The sequence below is a fragment of the Dermacentor albipictus genome, chromosome 4 (genome assembly GCF_038994185.2).
Source record: "Dermacentor albipictus isolate Rhodes 1998 colony chromosome 4, USDA_Dalb.pri_finalv2, whole genome shotgun sequence".
In the NCBI taxonomy this organism is placed as follows: Eukaryota; Metazoa; Arthropoda; class Arachnida; order Ixodida; family Ixodidae; genus Dermacentor; species Dermacentor albipictus.
In genome coordinates, this window is record NC_091824.1 from 72,194,893 (window position 1) to 72,213,457 (window position 18,565).

At 44.8% G+C, this 18,565-nt stretch overlaps 1 protein-coding gene and 1 long non-coding RNA gene across 6 annotated transcripts in view; one reads left to right on the forward strand and one right to left on the reverse strand.

Moving 5' to 3' along the window:
• LOC135902070 (uncharacterized) overlaps window positions 1-18,565 on the forward strand; it is a 750,038-nt gene that overhangs the window by 644,672 nt on the left and 86,801 nt on the right. The window contains exon 3 of the long non-coding RNA XR_010564383.1: window positions 12,226-12,365. This is a non-coding gene — a long non-coding RNA (uncharacterized lncRNA). The remainder of the gene's footprint in view (window positions 1-12,225; window positions 12,366-18,565) is intronic.
• The window catches only part of LOC135902065 (uncharacterized), a 56,147-nt gene that overhangs the window by 21,354 nt on the left and 16,228 nt on the right, over window positions 1-18,565 (reverse strand). For 4 of the 5 annotated variants that reach the window (XM_065431966.2, XM_070537073.1, XM_065431967.2 and 1 more), the window contains 5 exons: window positions 18,435-18,560; window positions 15,226-15,378; window positions 13,438-13,691; window positions 9,490-9,611; window positions 5,444-5,561 (listed from right to left, as the gene is read on the reverse strand). In XM_065431966.2, coding sequence (XP_065288038.1) covers window positions 5,444-5,561; window positions 9,490-9,611; window positions 13,438-13,691; window positions 15,226-15,378; window positions 18,435-18,560 — 773 coding nt within the window. Of the gene's footprint in view, window positions 1-2,596; window positions 3,841-5,443; window positions 5,562-9,489; window positions 9,612-13,437; window positions 13,692-15,225; window positions 15,379-18,434; window positions 18,561-18,565 lie in introns of those variants that run through there. The other variant, XM_065431968.1, reaches the window with a different exon arrangement.

Sequence of the window (18,565 nt, forward strand, 5' to 3'; positions counted from 1 at the left end):
AAAAGGTGCAAGCAGCTTCATATTCTTCAGATACGCACCTCATTTACTTGGAACAGGTGCATATCTTGCAACGTATGATCAGAATGATCAGGTGCCGCACAAGACACAATTGTCGGCGCTAGCCAATATATCGCGAAATGAAAACACTTATAGAGCTGCGCTCAAATTTCCATTAGGGAGTATTGTAGTTGGCGGGAATATTTTTCCTTTGCCACAGTTAGCACGTATCTTGTGCCACACACTATGTGTAATCCTTGCTTTATGATATTCAGTCAATCAACCAAAATTATATTTAGAAATTCGGACTTCAATAGGAATGATATTGTTTTAAGTGACCTGTCTATAGCCGCGAAGGCAATCACTCTTCAGTTCAGAGCCCCCTACATAGCTGACATAGAACAAAATATTGCAACGACATACTTTACTTACCTGCGTGTGCTTCGCCGGATGCAGAAAACATATTGACCAAGGGCCAAGTTAATGGCATGATTACAAACACGCAAAGTTCTAATTCTCGCAGCGTAATCAAGCAGGCGCGGCAGCATGACTAAATTTCATGGACTTACCACATGATATGAACCCACTTTTCATAAGGCTTTAGATCTAAAAAAGCCGTTGTTGACCTAAACCACAAAGCGAGTGAAGTTTGAGACTTACAATGCCCTGTCTACAATGGAGTCCTGTCTAGTTGAAGGCTGTTCAAAAACGCTGCCTTAATCGAAACCCTCCCTACAAAATAAAGAAATTATGTGGATCCCACGCACTATATGAGAATACTCGTAAGTGAAGCCTTAAGTTCCGTTTGCGTCGCTTGACGTTAACAGGTGGTGATTTTGACGCCGCCTTTTTAGGCCTTCGGGGTTTAGTGCCATACGACAGTAGCGAGTCGACGGTTACCTTAGGTGCATCGCTTGTGATGGTCTACGTAGCACGCCTAACACACAGTGAAACGTGTTGGCTTGAGGCGATGTTGAGCGCCATTCTTCCTAGCCTGGGAGAGTGCACCTTCTTACCTCACACGGTGCATCGAATCGTGGCAGAAGTGTAAAATTTTAATTACCATACGGGGCGTTACGTGCAGAAGTTCCAATCTGATCATGTGGGACGCATTAGAGGGGCACTGCGGATTATTCTATTTCACGTGGATTTATTTAATGTGCACCCTAGTCTACGTACGAGAGCGCTTTTGCACTTCGAGCAGGTCAAAACGCGGCTGCAGCGGTTGTAACTGAACCCGTGGCCTCGAGCAACGCCATAGTCACAAAGCTACGGCGGCGGGTACAGAGGCGTTGATTAAGACGGGCGGCTGCTTTCCTGGTGTCGTCTAAAACGGTGTGAGGCGAGATTGCAGTTTTCTGTCGGAGCGCCTTCCGTCACTTGTCCACTTGACAATGTTGCCACAGTGTTTCTTTGCAGAAATAGCAGTAACGTACCGTTTCTGCTACTTGAGTTTAACCTTGAATTAAATGCATCCGTTTTGGCCACGACTGCTGCCGTGTGTAGCACTGGCGTTACCTTGTTTTTCCTACGTGCTTGTTCTCCCGCCTGCGCTTCTTCAATGTATGCGAGTTGCCACGGAACACAAATTCACTCGTTTCGTGTCTGCGTCGGTTCTACCCTACCCTCTCCCTACCTCCTATCTAGCATTCTATCTGCCTCACCTTTATAGTCTATTTCTCATCAATACAAAGGCAAGCGCTGTAACTTCCGCACTCTTTTGGCGAGGGACCCAAGGATAATTTCAGCAGTCGGGAGGACATTGCGGCGACACCCAGGGAGCTTGGCGACGCGGTGACGCGCCCATCGCCGCGATGCGATGGAAAGAAAGGTCAAAACAGTTTCTCACGTCAGCTTTTCTCTTTACCGCTCTCCTGCCATGTATATTGTGGGGGTCTCCTCCTGTGCTCTTGGGACAAAGGAACGACAACACAGTAGTGCAAGCAATCACTAGGGCATTTATTGCACCTTTCATAGATCAATGTCTGCTAGCCGAGTTGCTGCACACAAAACATGCCGATGGGCTCGCGACAAATCTAGAAGTCCGACTCACCGCGACCGGGTAACGAGCGAATATGTTCGCGCCATGCTGGATCCCAACGCCTGATCGTTCGCACATATGGTCACGCTAACGGCGGCGCGTTCGAAGGCGGCCACGCGAGACCGTCTCGCAGAAGCATGGATCGGCGCGCACGCGGGACGTCCGGCGCGTTCGCCGGCCCGCCGCCCAAGAGGAAGAGCCTTTCTTACCCGCGCCCAAGAAACCCCGCAGCAGCACAACACTCGCGCGATCTCTCGCACTTCGCTTGTAACACTCCGACGGCCGCGGGCGCCAGGCCACGCGGCGAAGCTGCACTGCAGGAGCTATGCGGGAATACAAGATATCGGGACGCTTGAGAGTCGCGTATCCCCGCAATATACACGTTCTGTACTACTCCCCGACGAGGCGTGCAAGGCAGCAACAGGAGCACTACCAGTGGAAAAGTCGAAGAAAAAGGCAAAGAAAGCTAGGCTTTCAGAGAAAGAGAAAAACAAAAATAATGAAGAGAGAGAGAGACAGAAAGAAACTTTTATTTGGAGTAGTGATTTGTCAGTCGAGGTGGGAGGGTCCCTTATTCCAGGAACCCTCTGGCTTGGATCGCCCTTCGGGCCCGGGCGACGAGTTCGCGCTGGTCGACCAGGTCCGGCTTGGAGATCTCAGCCTCCCACGTTTCAGCGAGGAGGTTTGGGTCTGCGTCTGTTGCTATTAGTTGTGGCGCTGTGATGCTTGCTCGGGCGTTCGTGCATTGCATGAAGAGGTGCGCCAGGGTGTCTGGCACATTGCAGTGTGGACAGATGTAGTTGTATAGCGTCGGGTGGAAATGATGCAGTAAGGTTCCGTGGGTAAAGGTATTGCTCTGGAGTCGCCTGTAGTCGGTGTCTTCGTTTCTTGTTAGTTTCGGATGTGGTGGAGGATAGACCCTGCGTCCAAGCCGATAGTGTTGTAGCAGTGCTTGGTAAGTTAATGGTATTGTTTCTGTTTCCTCCTCTGATTTCGGTGGGTGGGACCTGTGTAGAATGTCGTGCGGGGAAGCCCGGTTGATGCTTGCGCGGGCAGCGGTGTGTTCCGCTTCATTCCCCTCGAGTCCCTCGTGTCCCGGAATCCACATGACGCAGGTGTAAGAGGGAGGAGTATCGCCACGTTTCAGTAAGTTGATCGCTTTGATGGAGATCCTGCCCTCCATGTAGTTGCGTGCCGCTGTTTGAGAGTCGGTGAAGACCACTATGGGATCCTCGCTTGTATGGGTGGCGAGTGCTATTGCGGCCTCCTCAGCTGTCTCCGCGTGTTTGGCGAGAATTGTCGCCAATGCCAGTGTCGTCCACCTGTAGACCGTCACGCTGATGGCGAAGGCGTTTTGGCCCGGATACTTGGCTGCGTACACGTAGCGCGCCTGCGGGTCGTTACGGTGCTTGTGTCTGATGGCGTTTACCCTGGCGAGGCGTCTGCCTCGATGGTGTTCTGGATGCATGTTCCGAGGGATCTGAAGAACTTGTAGACATTCTTGCAGCTTCGATGTGATCTTTTCCTTGCGTTCTCCGTCGTGTTCTAGATTGTTTGCGTATCCTGTGCGTCGGAGAATTGCTCGGCCTGTGGTTGTGAGCTTCAGTCTCTCGATCTGGTTGATGAGGTGCGCTTCCGCGAGTTCTTCCCAGGAGGTGTGAACTCCCATGCGAAGCAAGCGGTCATTGGACGCGGTTGTCGGTAGTCCTGAGGCGAGCTTCGTGGCCTTTCTTATTAGAAGGTTTAGTTTTTGTTTCTCGGTTGTCTTCAGGTTGAGGTAAGGAGTTCCGTATGTAATGCGGCTGTAAAGAAGGGCCGGATTTCGCATGACTTCTGCTTCATTTTCTTATTCCTATGGATCTATATCTTGACATAGATGACGCTGAACGCCATAAACTGCCGATTGTACCGTAATTTCCTGAATGCATGGGCTTCTGTGAAAGCTATGCTTCTACGTATACCTGTGCCTTGGATGCTGTGCGATGTTGTGCTACCTTCATGACCGGCGCAGGTGAAACAGTTTTTAGTGTCGTTTTCGTTCTTTGTGTCCGAGTGTTATTCCTCACTAAAGCACTGCAATAATTCAACACGTACAACCCGACAACCTCAACCTTAGCTCTTCTAGTTTTAAACATTCCTGTGCCAGAATACATATGCCATCGTTGTTTTAAATATATCGCATGACATAGGCGTAGGTACGCAGGACTTTTTACCGTTCACTCGCAGATTACGTTACAATGCGCGTTTCTCTCTCGCTTTGCACGGCCAGTACCTATGTACAACGGAGGGTATCGGTATATCGTAAACTAGCATGGTCGAATCGAAAACCACGAGTTCACAACGTACGATCGTCTTCATCGTCCTCATCTTGCTGCCGTCATCACAAACACACTGGATTCACAAATATAAGGGCTGGCCTTACGATAAAAACAAAACGTTTCTTGATCTGGCGACGCTTCGCGGAACCCCAAAGGCTGCTTGATAGTCGGCTATACGGAAAATACATTACGGAACATTGATCTGCACTGTGCGTGAGATCTAGCGCCAGCGTGCGTGAAAGCACCCCGTTCATTGTATAGAAACTAGTGGTGATGATCCTTTCAAGATTTTAAAGGAAAAAGAAGACGCAAGTATCTGTAGAAAGCTCGGATACACCAAAGCATATAGAAACAATCACGTATGGAGAAGAAATTGCGCCAGATATAGTGAAACGTATACACAGTCTTCGGTATGTGTCGAACGGTGCAAGACAGCTAGAACATCTAGCTAGAACACCCTTACGCAGCTCTGCTGTCCCTTATGTATAAACTCGCCAAGATTAGCGTACGACTGTGACGATATTTTTCTTCCCCTTTCTAGTGTTCTACATTTCTGCGTGGTTCACTTTTATGCATTTGTTAAAACAAAGTCATTCAGACTGTTTTTCAAGCGCTTGCGAATGAACTTTCTTTAGGTATAGGTCGGTGCACGCAATTTATGTGCTAATTTTGTCATTCTTAGCGTCTCTACGCGCTTTTTCTGTTCAATAACACACTTGTGTTTATCTGCCGGTTATATTATTTTTCAGAATGGTTATGATGTACCAATTTAATGTCCTTATTTTGAAATTTCAGCTGTGGATTCCTTTGAAACTTAATTTCGTTGTCACAATAATGATTGAGCTGACATTGTATATCAGCCCATGCAAAACATATTTCTACGCGAATTAACAGAACGTTTTCTCGAGTAGCCCATTTGCGCTAAAGTAAGGAAGCATGGGATCGTGCAACCAGCCATTTATATTGAAGAGCACTTTGAACTATTGCCCATAAATGGTTGTCGAACTTACTCAGAAGTTTCAGAAATGTGTTTCAAAAGCTCCTAAGTTCAATGCACGCAGAGGTTAAAACCTTGATAGCTACCCACCATTGTTGATTCGTTGGTCTGAGGGAGGCAGCGATTGTCCCAAGCTGAAGATGGGTAAACTTCGTTTACCCTTTCATTCGTTATGGTCAGGATAATTGCAAAGTTCAGGTGCGTGATCCTGCAAAAAAAAAACATGTACTCTGTCATCTATCCTATAATGGAACTTTTCTATGGCACCTGGCAATACTAATGCGGCGTTCTACAGATGTTAAAGCGTTAAGCAATTTTTTTTTTTACTTTTTACACAAAGCACGCGAATCCTGACACACAACGTACATACTTCGTGAACCGCGGAAACTGGTACAATAATTTTTTGAAATGTTTGAGAAAGCTCGTTTGGAACAAACTGAAACGAACATGTGCCCTTAAGAAAATAATGAAGCCATGTGAAAGTATGACTGAAAAGGTAGGCGCACGCATCACTATCAGGCAGCAATAGAATTGCGATGACTGGCGATAAAATTGGTGTAGTAGTGCTTAGTAGCAGCTGGTCTTACCACGGTCGCTGAGTTTGCACGTGAAGAGCTTCCTGGGCTGGGGTGTTACCAGTTTGGTATCGATTTCTCGGCCACATGGCAGACACTGTCTATGGGTCGGGTGACGTTTGTAAAATCCTTTGCATCATGGCATCAGCTTTCCATGAGTTGCCGGATGTCATCGACCGAGTATGAAATCAGCCGCACAGTATTCTCGCCCGCATGGCACGAATAGAATGCTGCTTTATAGGGTCACGTGCGTTGGCACAGATGTTGTAAAATGTAGTGAGCGCTCGGACAACGCTTTTTTGTGAGGGAATTCACATATGAACATTGTGAGAGATGACTTCTAGGAAAGAGGAGATAGTAGCCACGCAGCAAACAGAACGGCGAAATTCTACTCAGTGTACGAGCTGGTATACCGGCGGCCAATAAAGCTCAAAGTAGAGCTTTACCTCATGCTTCAGAGCTCTCAGAAGTGCTGTATTTAGACCGCTTGCCAATCACTCTGCTTTTAACGTGTTCGCTGGAATCAAAGAGTACTCTTTGGAGTATTTGATGAATACCTACACATTGATGGTTATGAGTAAGGCGGGTCTTGTGACGCGTACATAAATATGCGGTTGACGGAAGGGCAAAACCACTTGCTCTATGCCCTGAAGAGAAGGAAGTGTTAGGAGGAGAACATCTAAAACAATCAAGTGAACAAATGCTGATCACACGACGGCTCTGCATTAGAAAAATCGCCGCCCAAGACGCATTCCTTTAGTGCGTCCAGACAGGAATAGTTTGAAGCTTAATTGTCCTCAGCACTAGGGGTTCTGCGGCTTCAAATCTGGAAAATAGTAACTGTTACACTTTTATGTTTCAGCCCTGCTGCCGCACCCCTCAATTTCTCTGATTTTGTTATCTTATTTCTAGCTCCTTTGTCAAGTAGTGGAAGAATGTATTGAGTGTAGCTTTTGAAGTATAATGGCAGCGCTACTTTTTGTTGCTTGAAAGTAGTTTCTCTAGCCTGGTTAACCCATTCTGTTTTTTCGAGGTCTTATTTGACATGGATTTGAATAAACGTACAATTAGACGTACTGCATAACATGGATGCATTCACTCCTGCGTTGGCTAGAGAGTTTCTCTACCGAACACACTCTTTCCCTTGCTAGGTTAATCAGCGTGGCCTTGGTCTTTGCGCAGTAAGCTTAACATCTACCATTGAATTTCGACCAGTTGCCTTCACCTAAAAAGATCACGTTCTCGTGAGGCTTGAGGCAGAAAGGATGTCCCCATCCGCTGCCAAGGTCTGTGAGAGGTGCCGCTGGCTAAAACTCCCAGGGTTTTACTAGGAAGCATAAATACCCTAAGAAGTTGATGGGGAAACGGCGCCGCAGTAGCTCAATTTGCAGAGCATCGCACGCGAAATACAAAGGTTGTGGGATTGTTGCCCACCTGCGGCAAGTTGTTTTTTCATCCGCTTTCATTTCCATTAATTTATCGTTTCTTTATTTCATTTATTCAGCACAAGTAATTTCCCCTATGTGGTCCTTTGTGTCGGTGTTTGTTGGCTTCTGATGATATGAGCATTGTATTGTTGAGCTTAAGGTACTTCATCGTTTGTTGCTAATCTTATATAGCGTAGAACAGTCGTGTTGAAAATTACAGGGATACGTTTATTGCTGCTCCTAATCGTTCCCAATGTATGAGCTTGAATACTTATAGCAAACACAGTGAATTAGATTGGAGAGATTATGTATACGTGTCTGATTTCCTGCTAAGTGAGCATTGATTCATCTTTTGTGAATTTAGTTGTTGAAGAATCCACGAAGATGTTGAGTATACTAGGGGTCCTTTTTTAGGCTATACAGAATTAAAGGTAAGAACACCTGCCGCAGATAGCAAAATTCTAGTCCTTCAGCTGGATTACTCTCAAGCATGGTCATTACTTGCACGTAAGGTTGAAATTGTGATGTAATATCTAAAAAAAATTCACTAGTCAACATTTAATTGATTGCTTTACTACGGGTATTGCTATTTACCAATTCTAGCCGGTGATGTTGCAAGCCGTATCCACTTTGAACGAAGTATCAGGAGGGCACCAGTATGGAGATGTCCATTCCCAACGTGTGCGACGAAATACCTGGGCCTTTCATTTACTTTTACGCTTCAAGGAATAAAACTGTGGTTTTATTTCTTAAAGCGCGCTTTAACAAGAAGCTTCATTGCGCATGTCAACACGCGTGTGAGCCTTAGAATTCATGCCAAGTGGATACGACTAGCACACTCAGCTGCTACAATACGTAAATTGATGTACGCGCCGTAAAGCAAATAATACAAGGGTAGTTTGATCATTTTTGTCAGTTAGTCGATTATGCTTCTTCATTTCTCGTGCGACTTATGTCCCGCCACGTGAAAAACTCCAGCTCAACACGTACGATAACCACGTCCACTACAAACAACATTCAATATTCTATACGTTCTAAAAAAAGCACCCGGTAATCAGGCGTGGTTATTCTGTTCCTAACCACGCAATACATCGATGTCTTCAAGTAGATCTTATTGCGATAGAAATTATATGGACACTCCAGGCACATTTCTGCCATCTCTATCGGCATCACCGTGATGCTTCGTATAAAGTTCAAGGGCAAAGCATCGTTGCCACGCGCCGTATACTGTGTGTGCGAGTGAAAGCTTGCGAGGGTGACCCGACGATGGTGGCTCAATCTCGCGCGTGCCGTCTTCCGTCCTGCGCAAGGTGTCGGTGGGAGGGGAGCCAAAAAGGGGGGGGGGCGTTCTACTCTGTCGGCTGTTGCATATGGCGTGGCCCCGCGGGCTCTATCTTGAAAAGGATCTGCGATGCGGACAGAGTGGGCCACGTTCTGATAGTTTCGTGCGCGATGTGTCTTCGCCGCTTAGTTCGCGTAGAAGTGAGGCAGCACGATGGTCAATTCAATCGCTGCTGCTGCTGCGCGTGCTCACACCACCGCTATGACAGTGGTTACCCGCACTCATCGAGTGCGATGTGTTCATGCTTGCTTCTACGCGCTGACACCATGATTGTTAATTTAGTTGTTAAACGAATGTTTCCAAAATTATACGGCCAATGAATTTATATTCCTTACTTGGTACAGCTATCTACTCATCTGCTATCACAATCGACGCTTCGTCTTTCTGGTGCAGCTGCCACTGTTTTTTGTTTAAATGCAAAATATGTTTTAGGGCTTTGAACTTTATTCCAAGTGCAGCAAATAATATTACGAATATTTCTTTCTCTACACGATCCCATTGTGGGAGAGGCGGGCGGGAAATTTTCAGCACTTTATGTTATATGTCAACTGTAGGAATTTAATGCAGATTACCGCACACCAATGTGCAATCACTGCTTTACATTGATGAAACTATAAGGGTAACGGAAGACTGAATTTTTCGTTATGGCCATATTACAAATATTTGTTTTGTCGCCAGTGTCCCACGCTAATTAAGCACGGCTAGTCAAACATTGTTAGTCGGTAAACACTGAAAGGATATTTGCGCAGAAGTTCAGCTCAGCTAGAAAGCTTTAATAGAAATGTCCCATACCCGTTGAGCTCCTGAAGCTGCTCCCTATATATATACTGTGTGATGAGGCCTGGATTGAACGCAAGGAAGTTCTTTATTTTGTCCTGTTCCACACCTGTGCCCCGCAATATCTTGGAAAATTCCTACAAGGCAAAGAAAAATGACCAGCACTTAATGAAGCTGCGATGTCGAAGAAGTTCATTGTGCTAAGTCAGATAACGACTTTGTATGACTACCTTAGTTGAATACCAGTCGCGTGCCCTCGGGCCAGATTTCGCTTGCTCTAAATGCGGTAGTCAGATGAAAGTATTACGTAACCTCGGCCACAAGAAGACTTTTAGGAAACTCGGGATGAGGTAGGGCCATGCGCCAAGTCCGTTAAAGGTTAAACACTGAAAGAGTATTTTTCCTGCTACCATGACATATGCTAAACCGTGTTATTATCTGTAATAAATTCTGTATTTTGTTCTGTAACCGTTCTTTTCTTCTTCCTTGTATACTTCCTTATTATAGGCGACTGTTGCTTTGAGATGTTAACTATAATAACTGTTCTTGTACAGGAGGTCCCCATGCAGTCTTTAACTATGGGACCTCCATCTGCATAATAAATACTTGTAATGGGACTCAACTTCTAATAATAAATTCTGATTCTGATGTGCAGGAAATGGATATGGCACTTAACAAATAACCAAAGTAAAGGCGAAGGATGGGGGCATAAAATCGGTTAAGAAAGCAATAAAAGCAAGCAAAAAACAAAGAAAACCTGAAAAACAAACGGCGAATATCACACCGATCAACAAATGTAGAAAGGACGTCATGAAGGGATGAATTTTCAAAATATGGTTTAATGAAAACAATCATGGAAAGTGGTCGTGACGGCGAATATGGAATTACAACCGTGACCATGGAAAGTGTGAGCCTCGAGTAAAAACTAACACTCGGCAGCATTCACAGCACAAAGCACCTATAACGAACAAATTCAAAAGACGAAAAGCCAAAACACCTTAGACTGTCAAAAGGAAATTTTTTTAAGAGGCATATTTCAGAAAATTCACTTCTGGAAGCAACGAGGCAGATGGCGTGCTGATACATTTGTCGCCGTTTATTATGTAGAGCGCTTCGACAATCCCCCCTTCAGTCTGGTCCCTCAAATAGAAAGCAACGTTGTGTTATTAAAAATTGATTTGCAAGGGCTGTTTCGTCCGCCCTTATTTTTCCTCTGCACCTGTCAAAGTGCAGGTACCAAAGTGCCGACTGCCTTGTTCTTTACATGCCACTGATGTTCCCGTGCACTTTCGTTGAAACTCCTGGCCATTCGTCCAATATAAATGTTGTCGCTTGTCAAGGGAATCGAATACACTACCCCACAAGCACAATCTATGTTGTGCGTTTTCGTGCATGGTTGAACACTGTGGCCTACTCTTTCCCATGCCTGTCTCCATGAGGCACACTCTACTGAGCTTGCATGGAACCGAAATGACGACCTTGACTCCGCAGCGGCTTACTACTTTTTGGATGTTGTGCGACACTGGATGAATATAAGACATGACCTGCAGTTTTTCTTTCCTAATACCCTCTTTCCTGCAACTTTCTGGTGCTTTTTAACTTTATGTTTTTGCAAAAGACTTTGGCAGGCCGCTATGTATCAATTCTGAGGGTAACCAGCCGAGGGGATGCGCCTAACTTGCTGATTGAAACTGGTTTCTAACTTGTTCTCGCATGATTGTTCCAGGGCGGACTTACAAGCTAGGGTTATGTTGGCGCTCTTAACTAGTTTGGAATGTGCATTTTCAAATGGCAGTGGGACCTTCTTTGTTCTTGGATTTTAATGCCAACAGATATGTTTTGGGTCAAAATGAAGACGGAGGTCCAAAAGCTGAAGGGAGTTATCCCCGGATAAATCGTGAAAAAAAAGAGGGCGGAAAAAACAACCCAAGCGAACCAATCTTTAATAACGCAACGTTTCTGCTCTATTTGAGGGATCAGACTGAAAGGGAGACTGTCGAAGCGTTCCACATACTAAAAGATCACTACAAATGTATCAGCACACCATCTGTCTCGTCGCTTCCAGAATAAGTAAATTTTTCTGGAATGTCTTTAAAAAAAATTTGTTTTGATGAACTAGGCTTCTTTTGTTTTCTTTCTTTTTGTAGGTGTTTTGTGCTGTAAATGCCACTGAGCGTTAGTTTTTTCTCCAGGTCTCACTCTTTCCATAGTCACGTTTGGAAATTGAAGAGTCGCCGTCACCACCACTTTCCATGGTTGTTTTCAATAAGCCATATTTTTAGCCTTCATCCCTTCATTTCCATATTTGTTGATCGGTGTGATATTCCCCGCTTGTTATGTTTTTTTTTGCCTTTCGTGCTTTCTTCAAACAATTTTATGCACTCATCCTCATCTTTAACACTGGTTATTTTTCAAGTGCCACAACCCTTTCCTTTATATGCTCGCGGTCTCTTCCTGTTTTTCTTCCTGTTTTCTTTCTTTATTTTATTGGTCCCTCTTTTATGATGCTGCAAGAATGGCTCAGAATTAACTTGGTGATGGCTTGTCGCAATCTTGCATACACAGCTCCTCAGTAGATAACCTTTACGTTTTTACGTTTATAGGCACATGTAAGAGTGACAATGCGGACACGTGCACAAGTTCTCGAATGAAATATATGTGTGTTGCCTGCGTTCCAAGAAATAAAGAGTTGGTAGTCTGCACTCTTAGTGTGGTGCCTGTTTTTTTCTTGTGTCCTCGTATTTCGCGCAGTTACAAGAAACGCCTAAAGTGTCACCGGAACGCGCCCTCATTGGCCACCCGAGTGGATGCCCCCGGGCGCCCTCTCCACCCGAGCTCTCTTCCACTGAGTGCCTCATCACCATGGCAGATGCTCGCAGGCCCCCAAAGAGGTGGGTACACTGCACCTCTGCTCCCGCGACTCCTCGTTCTCGAGCTTGGTGGACAGCTTCGCGGTTAGCCCTAGCGCAGCGGGTGCGCGTACTCCATCGTTCTTACGGTGAGCCTTTGCCCGTAGCGCCACGACTGTCGCACTTTGCTGTATCTTGGATGATTAAACCCGTGTTTGTTGGTGGCCCCACTCTGGGGGCTTCTCTGCGCCGTGTCGGAGAGTCCAGAAACCATGCCGTAGCGCCTTTGTGTGTTGTGAAGGGGAGGAGCGTCGTGCCCTTTCCTGACCCTCGCTCCTAGGGTGGGCCTTGCGCAAGCCCATCTCCACATAACTGTCGACCAACGACAAGCGACTACTTGAGCGATCTTAGATTAGCGGTGGGGCAAACTTACAAAATAATTTTTGTGATACAGCTTTCAATGCGGATTAACAGAACCAATCAGACGCTGAAACCCCCTCTACGTGACCATGTATTACAACATCACCGGGATCGGTCCATAGGGAACTTTGATACGCTTGCCTGCGTCCGCAGGGCATGATCAGGCGTGTATGAAGGTGCCACATTGGTCCACTCTTCATCACGCTATCTCTTGGATCTTCATATCCACCACTTCTAACAGCTCTTTTCCGTCAACCTGTCAGGGTAATATTTTCAAATATTATTTTACTACTCTCATCTCATTGACTGTTTAGCCTCTCATTATTCCTGACATGATGCTATATTCGCGCTATCCTTTCATTTAACAGGCCTCGCGGGCATTGATTACCTCCGTTCGGTATTTTTTTGCTTTGTAAATCGCAAGTATTTCTTTAAGCAAAAGAAATATTCGTAGCACGATAACTCACTCATACCTTTGCAATGTTTTCGTTATTGATTTACACTCTATTCCTGATATAATAGCGTTGTTTCCAGCTTCAAACAACCATATAAGTTGACTAAAAGAATGAATAAACTAGTTGACACTTAGGGTTGAAGAATGTTAGGAAACGTGTTACACCCACTTGGTCAAAATAAGGTTTTACGGCGAACAGCCCACGCGACGTGCAATGTTACAGGCGTCCGGAAAACTTACTTCGTAGATCGCCCCCAGGTAAGGTATTGCGCTGCGGCGTCCCAACTGGCTGAGCAAGGTTGGATAACCTTTGAGCACGCCCAGCCCATGGAGCTTGCTGGAGCTCAGCGAGTTCTGTAAATTTCGCACGCTGTCCACGAACTGGCTAGAGCTCACCAATACTAATCCCCCTCCAACGCCGTTCAGGTCGATGTCGACGTGGAAGAGGAGGCGGTGCCTTGTGCGTGCATGGGTGAGGAATCTGTATGATTCGACTGCAAGGCAGGGAACCACAAAAGACAGCTGAATCAAACACGTTGCGGGGCTAGTTGTTGCATACTCCTTTTCTACGAGTGGCGCATCTTTTTTTTTTTCAGTTCAGATTCCATTAAGCTGCGGCAAATTTCAGTGCGGCCAGGCTGACCGATGTATAAAGGATCCCTTAAGAGAGAGCAGGCGTTGTCAACGAGGAACGGCACTTAGTCGCAGCTTCTTGGTCTTTGTAAGTGTAGCACTTATGAACCTTTGCTGTCAGTGACCCGAGGTCTAAAGCGAGGTTGCGAAGCTGTTGCACTTCAGTTGGGTTAGGTCTATTTTACAATGAATAATTAGGCACAATGTTGACACGCCGCCATTGAATTGTTCCATTTGCGTAGACAACGTATTCGCAAGTTGCATAGGAAAGATTTTACGTTAAAGGTAGAAGGTTCACAACTAACATTTCCCTTCCCTGAGAGTAATGGGCTCCCGGATTCGGACAGCTTTATTTTCTTATTTGCGTAAGCTTTTTCGATACGCGCTGTCCAGTAATTTCTGCATCGTCATACCTCAAGATGAATGTTTGATGTTTGTGCTTCAGCTTGGGTATCTGTGCCTTATGCTATGCAATCTAGGGAGTCGGAAATAACGTATCGAATTGTCTATTTTTTTACAGACCGCTATTTTTATTTTGGGTTGATTTCGAGTCTGTGTCCAAGATTGAACTATTTTGTAAAATTTCTTCGATCTTAGGTACAGAGTCGGATTGTGTTATCCGCAATATATTAAATAAATATTTTTGTCTGTTTATCATAGTACAAGCTCTTTACTTATCAACGGCTTACTGTTGCTGTACTTGGAAGGAGTGACATGGGAAAAAACAAAGGTTTCCAGCAAGGATAGTAAAGTAGCTTCGAAATGAATGCTTAGAGTCTTAAGGGTAGACAAGAACTAATGAATTTAAATTTTAAGAAACAAATGCACCTATAGTTCATACAACAGTATGACTTAATTGCCTTATTGTTGGAGCTATACCTTGCGAGCCTTAAGCACAGCACCATTTCCTGGCAGTGCAGGATGTGACGTCAGTGACGTGTCAGTGTCAGTGACGTGCGTCATCCTGACACTAATATCAGTCACTGCAGTGATGATAGACGGATGATAAAATTAATTGCCGATACAATTAATACATTTGCGCTATAATAGACGTGATCTGCGTTGGCTATTCCACGAGTTCAGCTAACATATATACAGTTGTATTTTCGCGGAAGATGATGTACACAGGGGAAGAACCTTATTGGAGTACCTACATTGCTGGCAAACGTAGAGGAATGGATCTGAAGTGGAAAAACAGTTGGTAGCGTCTCCATTTTAGGTGGCCCCGAGAATAAACCGAGCACAATGTAAGAAACGATATTCAGGAATTGCTGGCGTTTCGTATGACTTTATCAAACAAAAATTTAGTAGCTTGGTTCCACCTATCCTAGTTGCTAATTATCGCAGCATAAAAATTTGTTAGCGCCGTGCACAATGGCGGAGAAAATCACGCACATTCGAAGCTGCCGTTAGCTGCTAGTGGCAGGTCCAGAAGTATGTAGTCACACAGCGTTGAACTCGGCACCTCTTGTGCCTCGACCGCGTTACGCAGAGTCCCCGTCCTGAAGTAGCTCGGAGACACCAGCTGGCACAGCACCATTGGTTTGGCTAAAAAAAACAGTGTAGCAGTCCATAAATATACTATTTTTTTCCCAAGTCGAACTACGAAGCTTGCAAACTGCGTTTGAAACCAGAACATCTCAAACAAAACAAAATTAGTAGCCGTCGCTTGCTTGCACCAAACAAACACGAACCTTTGTTTCACAGCGAAAAGCTCTTCATATCGCGGTAATTGAATTTTCGATTACGTGCGAACCAAACGATGGGTGTAACAACGGTCAAAGTGCTAAAAAATTCTGTAGATACAATAAGCGCCCATGTTGGAATCTATATGAAGAAAAGCCTTCATGAAGCGGTTATTTGAAATTAAGTAAATGAAGCTGTTCATCTTCTGTGCACTGCGTTTCCCTGCGCGGCAAAACACCGTGACCCGCCCCACACGACCCAAACATTTGTGGATTACGCTGTCTCCGAGTTCCACTCCGTTTTCAGTACGCCAGCTCCAGTAGCGAGACAATTCACTCGGCTCAGAATCGACCGAGCAGAAGTGCCATACCATGGGAAAGAAGGCATAAGTGTAAATATATGCGCTCAACGCTTCGTTTTGTTAAGAGAATAATGCACTTGAAGACCTATAATTTATGCATTGAGGATACTTATGTAGAGTTTGTTGTTGAACTGCGTAATTATGCAAAGACATTTGTACGTGCAGTTAGATGAATATATATTTTATAAGCCAATTGGTTATGCGAGTGCCCGTTTGTGTGTGAGCTAATAGGCAAGATGTATAAGTTAATACAGCTTTGTAAGATGTAGGCTTTGAAACTGGCGCGCAAAATTTCTGAACAGCGAGAATCACGGATGTTCATACCTGAGTCTTTCTAGAATAGCTGTGATCGGCCTAGATTCTGTTCTAATGTTGCACGTCACGCAATGTAAATTGAGCTCGTTTGTGTGATGCTCAGCCCGTTACTCTTACTAACAGTGCTATGTACATAAATTGTAACAAATGTCTGCAAAAATAACCACTCAAGTTGTTAATGACGTTTTCAGTAAACAGGGGCGCAAGACAATTGAGCTACTGGAGATGAACTTGTGGTGTAAAAACGGTCGTTATGGACATGTGACTTTCTATTCAGCAGCGTCGCTTTTAGGTTTACACCGTCCCCGCCTTAATTGTATATGTATGGCCGATTATAAATAGTTCTTCGCGGAATGTTTGTCCTGGTCTATCCTGAAAGGATCATAACACTTGAAAGACTTCCATGGACCCCACGGTTGAAATTTCTGCTGAAGGCAGCTTGTTTAGATCAACAAATTTCTTACACACAGTGCCCAAATCTGCCAAGGAATGACACTCGCGGTTTACAACTCCGCAACTCTTCAGCAAAAATAGGTACTGAAGCACTGTGATATGTATCTTTCAGGCTAATTGAACTTAACGAGCATTTTACCGTGAAACGGTTTGGGCAACTAGAAGCGCCCCAAAGTATTTCATGCGTGTTTTCCGAGTCCACTGATAGACAAGGTGACTTCGAAAAGATAGGGGGCACTTTGGGGCAAAGTGCAGGCAAATTTTGAAGGTGTCCGTGTTAACTTGTGTCTAAAAACTACACGTACTTCCGTTCTCGCTGTTTAGAAAAGAAATGTGAAAGGTTTAGAAAGGTTTGCCGCTCCTTGTGTTAACCAAACGTTACCGCAATATCATATCCGAGAAGAATGAGAACGACGCTATGATTGACGTTTACTGAAATCTTGATGTACAGACTAAGTGCTTCGAAATTAATTTGCTACTTTGCTTCATGCTTTCAGGAGTCATTGGAGCCATGTGGGCTGTTTCCGCGGTGTCCGCAATGACGTAAACGACTCTCGTTTATGTAGTTATATTCAACGGGCACAAGCTGTACGAGACGTCCGACAAGAAATTCTACTGCATTGGTTAATCACGGCCTTGTAGGTTAACTTCAGTCATTAGGTTTCTTATACAAACGTTTTAGAGCTTTACCAGCATATTTTACGAAACGCGTCGGAAGTTTCACCGTGTCCTGAACGAAGGGAACGTGCGTTAAAGGTGACATTAATACGAGTAGGTGGCTTACTGTAGGTGGTTTGTGGAAAATGTTTCAAGGACAACAATCAATTACCGCCGTAGCAGTAAATTCCCCAAAGAACTGCCCTCAAGCGTTACACGGCCGTTATCAGCTATGCTTTCATGTTTACATTATAGGAAACTGGGGTAAATTTTAGGTGTAAACGTGGTGCAGCTTTTGCCTATGTACTTTGATTATCGCCGTTTGAAATAAAAACTGAACCCTTGTTCTCTCCCTATCTCGATACGCTTTACAATGCGCCCGTAGCGTTCTCTGTGCAAAAAACGAGTCATCTTGTTTATACGTTGTTGATATAGGGGACAGGTTACGAAGACTGTGCATGCAAACATCGAAATGTGTGAGTAATTCTGATTTTAGCAGTAAATTACGTATACAAACGCGCCAGAGCGCTATAAATGAGTTTGTCGAACGAATAAGAATTTAGCCTGATTTCTTGGGACAGCTATAAGCACCACGAATATAAGCTATATTTACAATAAAGGTGGTGGCCCTATGTGCGCGCGAAGTATGCATGAGAATAAATTACAGGTTTTCTAAAAATTCTTTCGACAAGTGCCAGGCAGCGTTATTCGGTCCAACCGAGCTGTGTTTTCTACTCTCCCGAGAAAGCTTTAGGTCACACGAAGTTAACATTTGGGGATAAGAGGGGGAGGGGGGCATGTAAGGTTTACTGTCCGACGAAAGGTTAACGTGTAAACTAATTAGAAGCTTTGAAAATAACTAATGAGCCGTATTTTTCACTTCGGATTTTAATGCTTTATACACGGTACCTGTGGCGTCCATCTAATGGGGACATGTTATGGCTAAATGATGTACGCAAAGTTTCAAGTGTGAATTAGTTACAGTTTTGCTAAAATTTTCCTCATACGGGCACTCCAAGTTTAATTGTAAAGCTTCTGTTTTATGTTCTCCCTCAGCTTTGATGACACATGGTATAACTCAGAGCTTAAAATAACTGCAGAAAAGTGAATGACATTATGAATTCAGGCATACTCTTGAACAGTGGAGCTGTGGTTGTCATGGTCGCGTTTGAGGGTAGAGGGGAACTTGGTGGCGTTGATATTGGTACCACTGCCGATGATGACATCGTGGAAGTTCCAATGGATATCGGCGTCTTGCCTGTG